This window comes from Lagenorhynchus albirostris, chromosome 10 (assembly GCF_949774975.1).
Source record: "Lagenorhynchus albirostris chromosome 10, mLagAlb1.1, whole genome shotgun sequence".
NCBI lineage: Eukaryota > Metazoa > Chordata > Mammalia > Artiodactyla > Delphinidae > Lagenorhynchus > Lagenorhynchus albirostris.
The window spans coordinates 84,258,396-84,274,349 of NC_083104.1; the positions used below are offsets into that span (position 1 = coordinate 84,258,396).

The 15,954-nt window shown below is 39.3% G+C and overlaps 1 protein-coding gene across 1 annotated transcript in view; it reads right to left on the bottom strand.

Moving 5' to 3' along the window:
* The window catches only part of CARMIL1 (capping protein regulator and myosin 1 linker 1), a 318,449-nt gene that overhangs the window by 64,861 nt on the left and 237,634 nt on the right, over window positions 1-15,954 (bottom strand). The window contains exons 25-26 of the mRNA XM_060163549.1: window positions 7,469-7,597; window positions 6,457-6,588 (exon numbers count right to left, since the gene is read on the bottom strand). Of these exons, the coding sequence (XP_060019532.1) occupies window positions 6,457-6,588; window positions 7,469-7,597 (261 nt within the window). The remainder of the gene's footprint in view (window positions 1-6,456; window positions 6,589-7,468; window positions 7,598-15,954) is intronic.

Here is a 15,954-nt window from a genome sequence, read left to right on the forward strand (position 1 = left end):
CACAACTGAGAATTCTATTGTTCAAATATTCTTTATAAAGAATTTTTTCAAATATTCTTTATCATTACTTTATTTACTTGATCTATCAGTTACTGGCAGTCATTTTGAAAGATCTCTACCATAACAGTAAATGTTATCAATTTTTCTTTGTAATTTTGTCCACTTACTCATATATATAAAGCCATATAATTAAATACATACACAGTTGAAATTATCTCTGGCAAACTGGATCATTTGTCATTATTCACTGATCTATTTTATCTCTAGTAATGCCTTTTTTTTTTTTTGGCCACGCTGTGCAGCATGCGGGATCTTAGTTCCCTGACCAGGGATCGAACCCATGCCCCCTGCAGTGGAAGCGTGGAGTCTTAACCACTGGACCGCCAGGGAAGTCCTAGTGATTCCTTTTCTACTGCATCGCTAGATGTTGAGTGAGAGCATTCCTTCTGGTGTGGAACTGAACCTTGTATTACAGCATGTTTAGGATCATTATCACCTGCCCATGCCAACCCAAAATAATCCCAAACATTTCCTAATGCTCCTCTTGGTATGCAGTATGACCCCTGGTGCACTGCCTCTGTTTTGGTGGTTACACTAGAAAGTTTAACCTGCATACTTTACTTCATGTCTACAGCAGCACTGTCCAATAGAACTTTCTGAGATGATGGGAATACCTGTGCTGTGCAATATGGGAGCCACTAGCCACAGGTGGCTATTGAGCCCTTTAAATGTGGCTAGTGCAACTGAGAAACGGAATGTTAAATGTCATTGAATTTTAATTAATTTACATTTAAATGACCGTATGTGGCTAATGGACAAGACAATGGACAACCCAGATCTAATGTTGATCCCTTAAGTTTTTTCCAGAATAAAACTAGGATGTTAGACTTCTTTTACTCACTCCTGACTTAGATGCTCACTTCTAGTATTTTACTTGCATTTATTCTTAATTTGACAGCAAAAATTAGACATCCATGTTGTTGTCTCATATATGATGTTTCACATTTGGCATTTTCCCTGCTCACTATTCTTTCCTGCAGCTCAGACCCTCTTTCTTTGATAATGTTTCCTTTGTCCTAAAGCATATCCTTTAGGTGTTTATTTAGTGTGGTCTACTGGCAGTAAACTGTCTTGGATTTTGTTTGGATGAAATGTTTTCATTTCATCCTCATTCTTAATAGGAGGTTTATTGAGTATATAATTCTTGATCTGTTCTCTCAGAAGCATGAAGATATTATTTCATTGTCTTTTTAGCTTCCTGTCAAGAAATGAGCTGTCCTGTCCGTCTTAATTTTGATCTGTTTAAAGTAATATGGCTTTTCCTTCCCTCTGGCTCCTTTTAAGATCTTGTCTTTGTCTTCAGTGTTTTCCACTTTTCATTACGATGATTCGAGACATGGATTTGCTTCTATCTTTCCTGTCTGGGTTTCGCTGGACTTCCTGAATCTGAAGATTCTAGCCTTTCATCGATCCCTGAAATTCTCAGCCACCATCCCCTCAATTGTTACCTTCTCCTATTTATCTTCTCTTGCCTTCCGGAAATCTAATTTGGCTTATGTTAAATTTTCTCACTCTATCCATGTTTCTTAACTTTTCTTACATATTCTCCATTTTGTGAGTCTATGTGTACTACCTTGAGACAACTTGAATGAGCAGGCCCTGTATTTGAAATGTGATAATCAGATTTCCTTTTGCATGTATCTTCCAAATGATAGTTAGGAGAATCTATATTTCTTAACTGTAAAAATAACTAATGGTACTTAAACCTTGTACAATATTTGTAAAATAAACTGAGTTAATATCCTTAACATGGCAGCTATGCTCACATATTCTTGCAGTGAACAAATGACTAGCTGTAATTCATTACAAGCAAATACAACTTCCACACTGAAGTGCTCTGAAATTTCTCTTTCTTTTGCTTTGGAAAATATTATATAAAATGTAGGAAAATAAGAAAACTCAGAGAACTCTCCCAGCAAACTGAGTTAGTACTTGCCAAAATGCCACCTACACCCCTCAGGCCTCATTTCCTTGGTAAACCTGATATTTACCAGTGAAGCCCTGGTATTTCACAGTTGAAGCCCTGAGGGAAATGAAGCATTTTCAAGGCCAAAACAAGCATTCTAAAATTTAAGTCCAGAAGGGGAAAATGAAAGTTCCCTTATGTTAAAACATTCAAATCCCAACATTCAAATCCCACTTATTCATCTACGATTACCCCAGGAATAAATGTTAGGATGAAAAACAGGGAAAACAGGAGGTGAGCTGTCATTTAAAAACACCTAAAACAGGCCAGTCCAGAGAAAATATCACTACGTTTCAAAGAAGGACTTTCTCCACACTTACTGCTTTCTTCTCCTCCAGGAAGTTTGCTAAGAAGGCTGGCTCTTCCGGCCATTTCTTTGGCTTTTCTGAACTAGTATTTTTTTGAAAGATGACTCAAAGAGCTATTTGAACTTATTCTTATCCAGAATTCAAAATGTGTACTGCTGGCCATGATGCAGGATGAGTAAATATCAAGGATAAAATCTCCCTAATTATCTCGAGACCAAGACAATGCTGCACGAGGAGGCTCAGTCCCAACAAATTAGGTGACTTGCTTGGAGCAAACAGCTAGTAGCAAACCCAGGTCACAAATCCAGGCTTGCTAGTCCCATTTTTTTTAATTCACTACAATAAAAACATATTTTTACAAAAAAGTACATACACTTTAGCTTTTGCTAGTATAACATGTTAATCTTAGAGAATTTCAGAAATAGAGAAAGGACTCTTTTTTAACCAAACAAAATATAATACTACTAGTGAAATAAATTAGGACACAGTTGTTTAAGAAACTGAATATTGATTGTAGTAAAATACATTCTTTTCCTACATAATTTTAAGAAAATCAAGGTGCTGGAAAGCTATATAAATAGATAAATGGGGATTTTTTTTTAAAAATCATAAAATGATGTCCACTTGTCAGGTCAACTGGAAGGAAAAAGAAAGGAAGTAACTGTCTATAGTCTGTTGAAAGTATCAAAAATTGTGAACTCAGTGAAAGGGAAATTAATAAGTAACATTTAATTAAGAAGTTGTGGTTGAGGATTTGCTTTGATTCATAACAGAAGTCCCTGAAGGGAAGAGAAGGGAAGAGAACTTGCAACTCAAAAGGATTGAGAGTAAAGAAAACAAGGGAGTGGGGAAGAGAAAAAATCAGGGCATTTGGGAGCCTGGGACCTCAGAGACAGAATGAGAGAAAAGCAGGTGATGACACTTGCAAATAAGGAAGCTGTAATGAACGGAGAACACTGGTGACACTGACAAGGGGCCAGAAAGGTCAGCCTCAAAAAATCTGGGGAATGTCTATTTACAGAAAAAATATTTTTGGTCCTAAATATATTGTTATTATTTCAGGCTTTTAAAAATTCAAATGCCTTTTACTTTAGACCTCTGCCTTCTACTCCCTTCCAAGAATGACTGGCAAGAGTCAATTCCAACCATCTGGTGTGCTGGGGAGGAAAGGGACCAAAATTTCAAGGGATAGCTTGTGGTTTAGACCAGTTGAAACAAGTGCCCGTAGGAAGCTGTTTGACAGGAAAGTTCCAGTTGCAACGTTTCGTGCTGATTTAAATGACAGCCCATTCTTAGTATATAAGGAATTCTTACAAAAACTTTAAAGGAAAAAGGCAATAGATACAAATATGTAATTTACAAAAGAAGAAATACAAATGGATAATAAAACTACTTGATGCCTCGCTGGCTACTAAAGAAATCCAAAAGACAAAATGAGATTTTTTTTAACCTGTTACACTGACAAATATTAAAACGTTAACATGCTTAGTATTGGTGAGGGTATGACAAAACAAGCAATTGAGTACACTACTGGAAAACAGTTTGTGAATACATACGAACGTATAAAACGTGTGTACCATTTGACCTCGGAATGGATCAACTACAGGCATTGACTCTAATAGGATTAATCAGAAATTAGAAAATAAATTATGCTGGCTGTGAGATAATAGAAAATATATATTGGTCTCAGCCCCCAGTTCCTGGCATTGAGCTCCCGAAACCCTTGTAATTTCCTAAGTGATAAGAACACTAGGGGCATCTTTTGTTCTAATATTTGGTCCTTGATCCTGGTTCCTTACACAGGGCTCCTGAAACCCTTGTAATTTCCTGGGTGATGGGGGTGTCTTTTGCTTTATTGGGTGGGCTCTTGGATGGCTCCTGGATGAGGGCTGGTCACTGGAAAGACCAAGCTATGATTAGAAGCTTGGAATTTTCAGCTCCACACCCCCCTCCTAAGGAGGGCTAAAAATGGAGTTAATGACTGGCCATGCCTACATGACGACGCCTCCATCAAAACCCCAAAAGGGGCTTCCCTGGTGGCGCAGTGGTTGAGAGTCCGCCTGCCGATGCAGGGGACACGGGTTCGTGCCCCGGTCCGGGAGGATCCCACATGCCGCGGAGCGGCTGGGCCCGTGAGCCATGGCCGCTGAGCCTGCGCGTCCGGAGCCTGTGCTCTGCAACGGTAGAGGCCACAACAGGGAGAGGCCCGCGTACCGCAAAAAAAAACAAAACAAAACAAAACAAAAAAAAACAGAAGTATGGGTTCAGAGGGTTGGTGAACTCGTGGAGGTGTGGGAGAGTGGTGTGCTCCAAGAGAGCATGGAAGCCCTGAAACCTTTCCCACATACCTGGACCTGTACATTTCTTCCATCTGGCTGTTCATCTATATCTTTTATCATATCCTTTAATAAACTGGTAAACTTAAGTGTTTCCCTGAGTTCTGGGAGCCACTCTGGCAAGTTAATTGAACTGAAGGAGGGGTTATAAGAAGCTCGGATTTACTGCCAATTGGTCGGGAGCTCAGGTACAAACTGGACTTCCAGTTGGTATCTGAAGTGGGGCGGGGGCAGTCTTGTGGGACTGAGCCCTTAAACTGTGGGATCTAATGCTATCTCCAGGTAGATAGTGTCTGAATTGAGTTAAATAGTAGGACACCCAGCTCGGGGGGCGGGGGGGGAGAACCCCTCACATCTGGTGACCAGAAGTGTCAAAAGTGAGGAGTTCTGTGTGAAAGTAAAGGAGAGACACAGAGGAGGACTGAGCTTCTCCAGGACACTGGGACATCTATACAATGAAATACCATGTAGCCACTAAAATGATGATGAGTACTCACTGATCTAGAATTGTATTCACGATATTGTACCAAATATAAAAAAGTACGTGTAGTATGATCACACACGTAAAATTGTGTGTGTAGACAGAGAATGTTTGGAAATTCACTAAAATATTAAGAACGATGTTGTCTCCGGGATTTCAAGTGATTTTTACTGTTCAAATGTTTCACAAAGAGTAGTTTCATTTTTTACAGTCAGAAGTAAATAAGCAACAAAGATGACTTTATTTTAAATGTGTAAGAAAGTATCCTTTTTACATATTTGATCCTTCATGGAGGATAAAACAAGTGCTGTTAGGTAACAACTGATCTAGCAGAACTCTATATCAACCAACCAGTCCTTTTCCTACCCCTTTGTCTTTGCTCAGAATGTATTCAAAATAACCACAGTTAAGTAAAATAAAAATGATACACAAGAGTCTCTCTGTATTGTACTACAGGAAGAAAGGGGCTTAAACGCCTAAATAATCCACAACGTTCTCTCCCACATTAATTAAATTTACAAACAGAGTAATTAGCATGTTGCAAAGTTATGACTGAGCTGCTCATCAAATCCCGCTGAGCTACAGCAATTGTGTTCTCAGAAGAAAACGAACCAAATAAACACAGAAATTTAGACAAGGTCTTTTTAAGGCATCCTTGAACAGATTGAAAATGATGAAAACTTTCGGAAAGTGAAATGTCTTCTGCTGTAGCTGTTTTTTGAAGTTACATTAGGAAAAAGCTGGTCTTGGGTTACTCTCGTCGCTTAAATTTCAAAGACTTTTTTTTTTTTTTCCTTCAACCTATGAGCCTATAGACAAGTTTCTGCTACTTTGGGTGCCTTGTAACTTCATTCTAAATCCCTCTTTAATCTTTCAACCAGCTCTTTACCTAGTGGCAAACTCTCCATGTACGCAGAAGCTTGGCAGTGTAAGCACACAGCTCCGTCATCTCTCCCATTCTCTAAATCGAATGTAGTAACAGGAGATATTTTTTCGCGAAGCAGACTTCTCTTTCTAAGCAAAAATCAATCTTTCCCTTATCAGTGGCCACCTGTCATACGTTAAATACGGTTAGAGATTTACCATCAAAAACAAAATTGAATTTGATAGGTTTTACTTGACCTTATTATGCAAAAAGTTATTCCAAAACCTACAGATGAAGCTGGGAAAGGCACGGTATTCCATTTTTACTACACGTGCACGCACACACGTGCCTATAAAATATAGGATAGCATGGTATGAAATGCTATCATACATAGTTAAGTCATAACGATTCCATTTTCCAAAATAACAGAAACCACAAACCTTGAGTTGTTCATCTACAACTCTCGTAACTTCTCCGGCCATTGATTCCAGGGTCTCCTGAATTGGGCTGGATAACAGGCCACTGGCTCCCGCCCAAGATGCACCACCAGCGTGGTATAAATTTGGTAACAACTGTAAGAAAAATAAAAGTAACCTCTCCATAATAAATATTTAAATAAGCACCAAAGTCACTGCAGAGTTCATAAAACAGGGTCGAGAAATACTAGAGATAAACGAAGATCGTCTTGATGAAAGGCCCTTTATACCAATTAAAAAACTGAGGTCCAGCTTTAAACCCAGAGGAACAGTACCTTACCTGTTTGTGCCTTAAAGTCTTCATCTCGGGTGTGAGAGTATCTGACTAATCCACAAGATTCCTCCTACTTATAAAATTCAATGATTGTGTGATTCTAATAGCAGAGCCTGGACCAGATCCCAGGTTTCCTGACTCCCAGTTAGTCCTTTCTCTATGAAATCACACTTTGGGGACCACAGTCTAAGTTGAGAGAAGCTTCCTTTTAGAGGTGATAGAGGAGAGTTTCGTGCTATCAGTTTGGCAGTAGAATCATGTGCAATGAGTTGTTACTCATTGAAACTACAACTACCTCCCAGTTACCTAGAACCTGATTATACCCTTTGTAAATCACACTGACCCTCTGCTTTTAATTCTATACAGCCAGCTGGCTGTATCCGAGGCTGCAGAACCCGCAGATAAGGAGGCCCACCTGTGCTACACCATTTTATATATAAGGGATTTGAGCATCCACAGATTTTGGTATCTGCAGGGGGTCCTGGGACCAATCCCCCCACAGATTCTGAGGAACAACTGTATTTTGATTATTGGTAATTAGCACGGGTACAGAAAGGAGGCAAAGACTAACTCAGTTCACCTTGCCACTTGTCAGTAACCTTGAAATTGGGTAGAAAAGTAAATTTAATTAGAACTAGTTTCTAAAACTAGTTTAAAGTCTTTTTATTCCACAGGACTCATGTAGCTGGAAGTGAAACTCACCGTTTTAGAGTTCTTAGCATCACGCATGAGCCTTTCTGCTGATTTTAGATCTTCCTGGACAGCATCTCCCCCACAGTTTCGTAAAGAGTTGAGATGATCTTGTACTTTCACACATATTCTGTCAATCATCTGCTCCACACATAACAAGGAGAGCAAGCACCCAAGTCAGCATAGCCAATGTTCAGACAAAAGGAAACACTGAATGAGGATGAATACTTCTCCTAACTGGAATCTTCAAGACAGCTTATAGCCAATTATTAATTTATCTATTTCTATAAGAAACCTTTAGCAACGTTAATTCCAAACAAACATGTAAGGGGTTTTGGTCCCCTCTCCTGCCTTAGGAAATGCAGCATGTAGAACAAAAGTGAACACTTCTTGGTGATTCAGAATCTCATAGCTACTCAGTGACATTTTGCTTGATAGTAACTCTCCTTCATTAATTTTTATTGAGTACCCTCTATGTGTCAGACATAGTGCTGGGTACTGAGGAAACAGAAAAAGGAGATGTACAATTCTGAGGCAGCTGATGACAAAATGATGCCCACAGCCAGTTGGTCTCAATATTATGGAAATCAGAACATCCCTGGAAATTAATATTTTTTAATTAGTTCAATTATATCAGGTAATTTTCTACCAAAACAAGCATAAGCTGAGGTTTTATTATATTAACATAGGCAATAATAAAGTTAATAACATCTAGTTTCTATTCTATTAAGGTCCTTCTCCCATGTTAATTACATCTGAATCACTTTCAGATGTTTCATGGATTTAAACATAAAACCCACAGGGTAGTGGCAGATCACTACTGTGGACAAAAACTAGTACAGAAGGGTAAGATTATGATCTATTCTATTTGTATGTATAAAGAGAAACGTGAACAAAGCTAAGACGTCTGAAGAAAAAGACAATTACAGTGTGGTTTTAAAAGTTTCTCCCATATTTTTTTTAATAGATCTTTATTGGAGTATAATTGCTTCACAATACTGTGTTAGTTTCTGTTGTACAACAAAATGAATCAGCCATATGCATACACATATCCCCATATCCCCTCCCTCTTGAGCCTCCCTCCCACCCTCCCTATCCCACCTCTCTAGGTCATCACAAGGCTAATCTCCCTGTGCTGTGCGGCTGCTTCCCACTAGCCATCCATTTTACATTTGGTAGTGTATATATGTCAATGCTACTCTCTCACTTCATCCCAGCTTCCCACCCCTCCACCCCAGATGTTCAAGTCTATTCTCCATGTCTACATCTTTATTCCTGCCCTGCCACTAGGTTCATCAGTACCATTTTTTTTTCTTTTTTAGATTCCATATATATGTGTTGATCAGAGCTGCAGATTGTCTATTCTTAAAAAAAAAATCATTTATTCCCCAGAGACCCTACATATCAAGTCGTATCCTTCCTGATAATTCATTCAGCAGAGGTGACGATCCAGCAACAACCTTTTTTATTTAAATTCACACTTCTCTATTTAGTTTGAATTATTTGGTATAACAGCTATAGGAAGCCAAAATGAGCCCTCCTTCCCCCATAAATTCCACCATAATAGAAACTTTACTACACTGCTCAGCAAACTGAAGGTCTGATTATAGAGCCCGCATCTACCTGCTGCAGTATCACCGATTCTCCTGCCTTTCTCTTTTAAAAAATCAGTTTCGTAACGTCTACTCCATCTTCTTTTCTAGTGTATGATGAAGACAACCCAGTAAAATAACATCACTCAAAGCACTTAGTCTCTTGACAAAGGGTCAGTGATGCTAATGTTAACGTATGACCTCTAAAAATGGTTCGTTATTCACCTGACCCAGAAAACCCCACAAAATCATGCAAGTCGAGAGGTTCAAATCCTCACGTTCACTTTAAGAACACTTGTGAAACTGCCCAGGCCGTTAAGGGTACACATATCCGAAAGCCACCAAGTATCTGAAGGATGTCACTTTAAAGAAGCAATGTGTGCCATTCTGCCATTACAATGGTGGAGCTCGTAGGTGTGCCCTGGCCAAACAATGGGGCTGGACGCAGGGTTGGTGGCCCAAAAAAAGAGTGCTGAATTTTTACTGCACATGCTCAAAAATGCAGAGAGTAATGCTGAACTTAAGGGCTTAGATGGTCACTGAGCACATCCAGGTGAACAAAGCCCCCAGGATGGGGTGTAGGACTTACAGAGCTCATGGTCAGATCAACCCATACATGAGCTCTCCCTGCCACACTGAGATGATCTTCACTGAAAAAGAACAGATTGTTCCTAAACCAGAAGAGGAGGTTGCCCAGAAGAAAAAGATATCCCAGAAGAAACTGAAGAAACAAAAACTTATGGCCTAGTAATAAAAGACACAAAAAATAAATGCAAATAAAAGTAAAAAAAAGAACAGCTCCTATGACTGTAAAATGTACTGAGGCTACATAAGTGAACTATGTGCAACTCTCATAGGAAAAAGAAGTTACATGAATAATGCTTCTCATATAATAATCATCTCCCTAAGCAAAATCTAAGCTTGTAGGCAGGGATCACATCTTAATTTTCTGCATTTACACAGAGTCCTGAAGAGAACTATGTTTTTTTTAATCTTAATTGATATAAATTCCAGCTCTTCCAACTATTGTATTGATCTGTGCTTCCTGAAACAAAAATGGTCATCAATAATTCATATCTCACCAAGAATGAATACCTAATTTCAAGAAACAAAATGAACCCCATACTAAGAAAGGAACTGATACACATCTGAGGCCACAAAAGACTAATTTGAGAGGCATGTGGATGTGGTACCATAAAACTGATCATCTTTAATAATCATGAGACCAGAGACCCTTGAAGCGTGTGCCATTAAGCATACACCAAGGAGAGAGGGTCTAAATGGACTCAGCAAAATGGTCTTTACGTAGAACTTTTAAAATCACATCCAAAAGAAACATAAAAATTTCGTTCTTCGATTCAAATAAGACATTAAATCTCACAACTCTCAAATGTTCTTCTGTACACACACTTGCTAAGGTTCAGCACAGCCCAACAGATCACATTCAGATGCTTTGCAACTAAAGACCTCAAGGCCCAGAAAAGTGAAACTATTTAAGATGACACAGAATGATTACACAGAGTAGCAACTGGAGATTTTGAAAACAGGAAACCAAGGATTCTGACTCTCAGTTCATATTCAAATCCCTAAGATACACAAATAAAAACAAAGGAAACTGCAGTCTGAAAGACTGTCATCTCTTTGGTTATCTCATGAAAGACCTCAGGGTAGATGATTGCATTTGGGCTCTTGATTTTCAACTCCCTACTTTACCCTAAGCCCTAGTGTTCCATTTTCTAAAGCACCCCAGGAAAGTTGTTAACTGCCATAGTTTGAGAAGCTCACTTTTTTCCAAGGAAATGTACTTGGACTTGGTCTTCTTTGAGCCCTCATCTGTCTTTCCATGTTCTTCTACAGGTCACATGTCTTCCCCCTTGAGAGCACTCTGAACAGTCACAAGCTCTCTTCCATGTGACAGTCTTGCCCAGTCTTCTCTAATCTTTTCTTCTTCAGGATTGACATTCCCAGTTCCTTCTACCATTCTACTGTGACACCACTGTGTGGTCCCTGACTGCCACCTCCCCCTGTCCACCCCAGGTCACTTCTCTGAATTCTCCCTCCATCTAAGACTGTCACAAAACATGCCCCCCCCCTCAATAAAATAGATTGTAACACAGGAAGGGTGGATCAGTAAGCTGAACTGGGCTACCACCTTTCTTAACGTAGAAAATATACTTTCATTTATGTGGTATAAGTCAAATTGGCTTCTTTGGCAACTAAATCACAAAGCAACTCACATGTCACTTGGTGGTGACCACTTAGGCTTTTCCAAACATACTGGGCTATAGAACCCAAGTGCAGAACTTAGAGCCATTAGCAATAAATGCTATCTTCGGTTGCTTGCAACTTGTTACAACTGTTCTCAGTCCCAGCAAATAGCTTACTCGTGGAAAATTTTATCTTCCTCCACGTCTATTTCTTTATTCAATTCAAAGAAATATACTCAACACCTTGCACTGAATGAGATACAGTCCTGAGTAAGATATACCCTTTGCCACCAAGCAATGTAAAAATCTAGAAGTGGAAAGACATATTAACAATAACACAAGATATAAAGTTTGCAAAATGTAATATCCACAAAGACAGGCACATTTTGTTCACTGCCAAAGCTCCATCCCCTATAATAGTGCCTGCCATACCACAGACCCTTATAAGTGTTTATTCAATGACTAAATAAATGACAGAAAGTTCTAAAGGATTTCAGTCAAGGGAGGGATCACATGTAGCTGATGCTGAAGGTAGCTTTTAGACTGGGTCCTGAAAGATTTCTACAAACTGAGAAAAGAGAAGGGAATTTTAAAAGCAAAGAATGAACATAAGCAATGGCATATCCAGACACTTGTGATTCCTATTTACTGATTAGGAACAGAGGTACTTTATTGTGGGAGATCAGATTGGAATGCTGAGTTGAGGCAAGATAGTATAAGACTCAGGCACAGGTTAAGGAGTTGAAACACCGTGTACAAGGCATAGAGCATCTATTCCCCCAGCTTCTCCCACAATTGCGAAGATCTAAAAATTCCTTACCCTGTAACAACTCACAGTGACTCGGCTTCCCTGATACAAAGGAAAAGGGCTGTAAAAAGCACAAGGAGAAAAGAAGATATACAGACTGCCAACAAACACATGAAAGAATGCTCAACATCATTAATCATTAGAGAAATGCAAATCAAAACTACAATGAGATATCATCTCACACCAGTCAGAATGGCCATCATCAAAAAATGTAGAAACAATAAATGCTGGAGAGGGTGTGGAGAAAAGCGAACACTCTTGCACTGCTGGTGGGAATGTGAATTGGTACAGCCACTATGGAGAACAGTACGGAGGTTCCTTAAAAAAAACTACAAATAGAACTACCATATGACCCAGCAATTCCACTACTGGGCATATACCCTGAGAAAAACAGAATTCAAAAAGAGTCATGTACCAAAATGTTCATCGCAGCTCTATTTACAATAGCCAGGAGATGGAAATAACCTAAGTGTCCATCATCGGATGAATGGATAAAGAAGATGTGGCACATATATACAATGGAATATTACTCAGCCATAAAAAGAAACGAAATTGAGCTATTTGTAATGAGGTGGATGGATCTAGAGTCTGTCATACAGAGTGAAGTAAGTCAGAAAGAGAAAGACAAATACCGTATGCTAACACATATATATGGAATCTAAGAAAATAAAATGTCATGAAGAACCTAGGGGTAAGACGGGAATAAAGACACAGACCTACTAGAGAATGGACTTGAGGATGTGGGGAGGGGGAAGGGTAAGCTGTGACACTGAGAAAGTGGCATGGACATGTGTACACTACCAAACGTGAAATGGATAGCTAGTGGGAAGCAGCCGCATAGCACAGGGAGATCAGCTCGGTGCTTTGTGACCACCTAGAGGGGTGGGATGGGGAGGGTGGGAGGGAGGGAGACGCAAGAGAGAAGAGATATGGGAACATATGTATATGTATAGCTGATTCATTTTGTTGTAGAGCAGAGGCTGACACACCATTGTGGAGCAATGATACTCCAATAAAGATGTAAAAAAAAAAGCACAAGGAGACATAGAAGATGAATAAACTAGTCTTTGCAGTGCTTGTAAAAGAAGACATAGGAGGGAGTTAATAAAAAGCCTTAACAAGAGGAGAGGCAATAGAAACGGAAAGAAAAGAATGGCTGTAAAAAACACCTTGAAGGTAAATGGGCAGTGAATAGTGACCTTGGATGAAGAAAGCAAACAAGGCATCCAAGATGACTCCAGGAGCTCTATCCGCAGTGAATGATGATGTCACTGAGAGAAATGGCACAATCGGTTGTTCTAAGGGATGAGTTTGGTCGTAGTGACCGTGCTCTCTCAGAGGGCCATCTGGATGAAGATGCTGAACAAGCAGTTGAAAAAAAGGATTTTCTGGAAAGAAACAGGGACTGAGAGGATAGATCCAGGAGTCATCCACAGATGAGAGTTAAAAATGGCAGAAGCAGATCAGATAGCACTAAGTACAAAACTCTGAAAAATGATTGCATTTGAAGGATAAAAAGAGAAAGTTATGTAGAAAGGAGACAAAGAGCAGTAGAAAAATATTCAGAACAGCACACTGTCGGATGAACCAAGAAGTGCGTCTTAGGGCTTCCCTGATGGCGCAGTGGTTGAGAGTCCGCTTGCCGAGGCAGGGGACACAGGTTTGTGCCCCGGTCTGGGAAGATCCCACGTGCCGCGGAGCGGCTGGGCCCGTGAGCCATGGCCGCTGAGCCTGCGCGTCCGCAGCCTGTGCTCCGCAACGGGAGAGGCCACAGCAGTGAGAGGCCCGCGTACCGCAAAAAAAGAAAGAAAGTTACATGTAAAGTGCTGAATAGTTCCCATTGTAAGAGCGCAAAAAAAAAAAAAAAAAGTGCGTCTTAAGAAAGATGAAACAGTCTATAATAATGATAATAATCGTGATAATAAAAATATAGCTACAAACAATGTTTACCAGTGAGGAGCCAAGTACTTTGCACGCATAACCTCACTGAATTGTCACACCACCTTCTGAGTCATTTTCCCCATTTTTACAGATGAAATCAAGCCTTAAAGAGGTTAGTAAATGACTAACAACAGTTCCCACCGAGAGGGAATAGCAGAGCCTGTACTTAAATCCAGGTCATCTGACTTGAGAGCCCAAGTTCCTGACCACTACACATACAGATGGCCTCCTTTCATCAAAAGACGAAGAGGGAGAAAAGGCCTCTGACTCGGTGACCAGGTCCATTGAGAGCCATCTCGGCAGACAGATTGGGACAGAGGGCACATTCTGAAAGGTTGCAAAGTGAGTGGGTAGCAAAGAAGTCATGAAAGCAAGTATAAAAATCTGCACATGAAAGGAAGGAAAGAGAGTGTGCTAAGTAAATAGGTCTAGGCAATAAAATTGTTTTGTTTTTTCTTTTAAGGGTGAGAAGGCTTAGCATAGTTTATCAATTCTGGGCCTGTCTTTGTAAATAAAGTTTTATTGGAACAGCCACACTCACTCATGAAGATATTGTCTATGGCTGCTTTTGCTCTACAATAGCACAGCTGAGTAGTTGCAACAGAGACCATACAGGCTGTAAAGCCTATTTACTGTTTGGTTTTTTATAGGAGAAGTTTGCTAACTCTTGATTAAGAGGGTTTATAAGATGGAAAAGAAGCGATCAAAAGCAGAGGTGGAATGTTGAGTGATGTGAAGGTCAGAGGTGGAGTGTCGTCATGTGAAGGTCTTTCCTAAACAAAGACCAGAGACAAAAACAAATATGTGAACAATTATGAGACTGCGATGTTTCACTGAAACATATTTCAATCCCTCAGTGTCACCCGGGAATGATGACTGGCTATGCGGTTGGCAGAAGTAGTCACAGAGGGTCTATTCTTTCTGTGTTCCTATTTCTGGAAACTTCAATAAGAAGTTTCAATAAGAAGGAGATAAATCTCTCCTAAGGTGACTGAAACAATTAAAGTCTGAAAACTGCTAATCATCATGTCCTAAGAAATCCCTAAAGCAAAAAGGTGGCAGTATACCTACTACATAATGACTCAAATAATTCAGAATGATTTATTCACCCATGCAGAATGAAACATCTGTATATGCCTCCTGTGTATAATTTCCTCTTGATTGAGAAGACGAAACCTACTTTTAAGAATTAGCATTAAAGGTTGTGGCAGTAATTTTTTTGGATGAGCAAAACCCCTGTAAAGGAGGAAAAAAGTTAAAAGGATATTGTATTAAGAAAAGCCTGCATTATGGTAGCTCATAAAGGAACCCAAGGCAAAGGTTCAATGTAAGATTTTAGCACTCTCATTGTTTTTAATGTTAAACACTAAAACCAGGAAATAACAGTAAACCATAAAGTACTAAAGGTTCATATTGGTCTGCTGCAGGAAAACAATTTAGATTTTTTAAGGCACTGGTAAGGTCAAAATAATGTTTTCCTTCTCAAAACTCCCTGTTACTTCACTTATATTCATAATTACTGTTTTTCTTTTTCTCAACACATATCGCTTTACTTTTCCTTATATAAATAATACATGCTTACTGTAAAGCATTCAAACAATACTGTGAAGTATAAGAGAATAAAAATCACCTAATCACAGCACCTGAGAGAACCATCATTAACATTTTGGTGAACACTTTTCACAAATCTCTATGTATATCTATGCAGTCATCCATATAATTTTACCTACTTAAATATTACACGCAACTCATTTATTATGGACGTCGTTCCCTCATTCTCTTTTAAGAAAAAAGAACAACAAAAAATTAAAATGACACTCCATCCCAAAGCAGTAAAATACATATTCTTTTCAAGAGCACATGGAACGTGCTCCAGGATAGATCACATGCTGGGCCACAAAACAATTCTCAATATATTTAAGAAGATTGAAATCATACCAAGCATCTTTT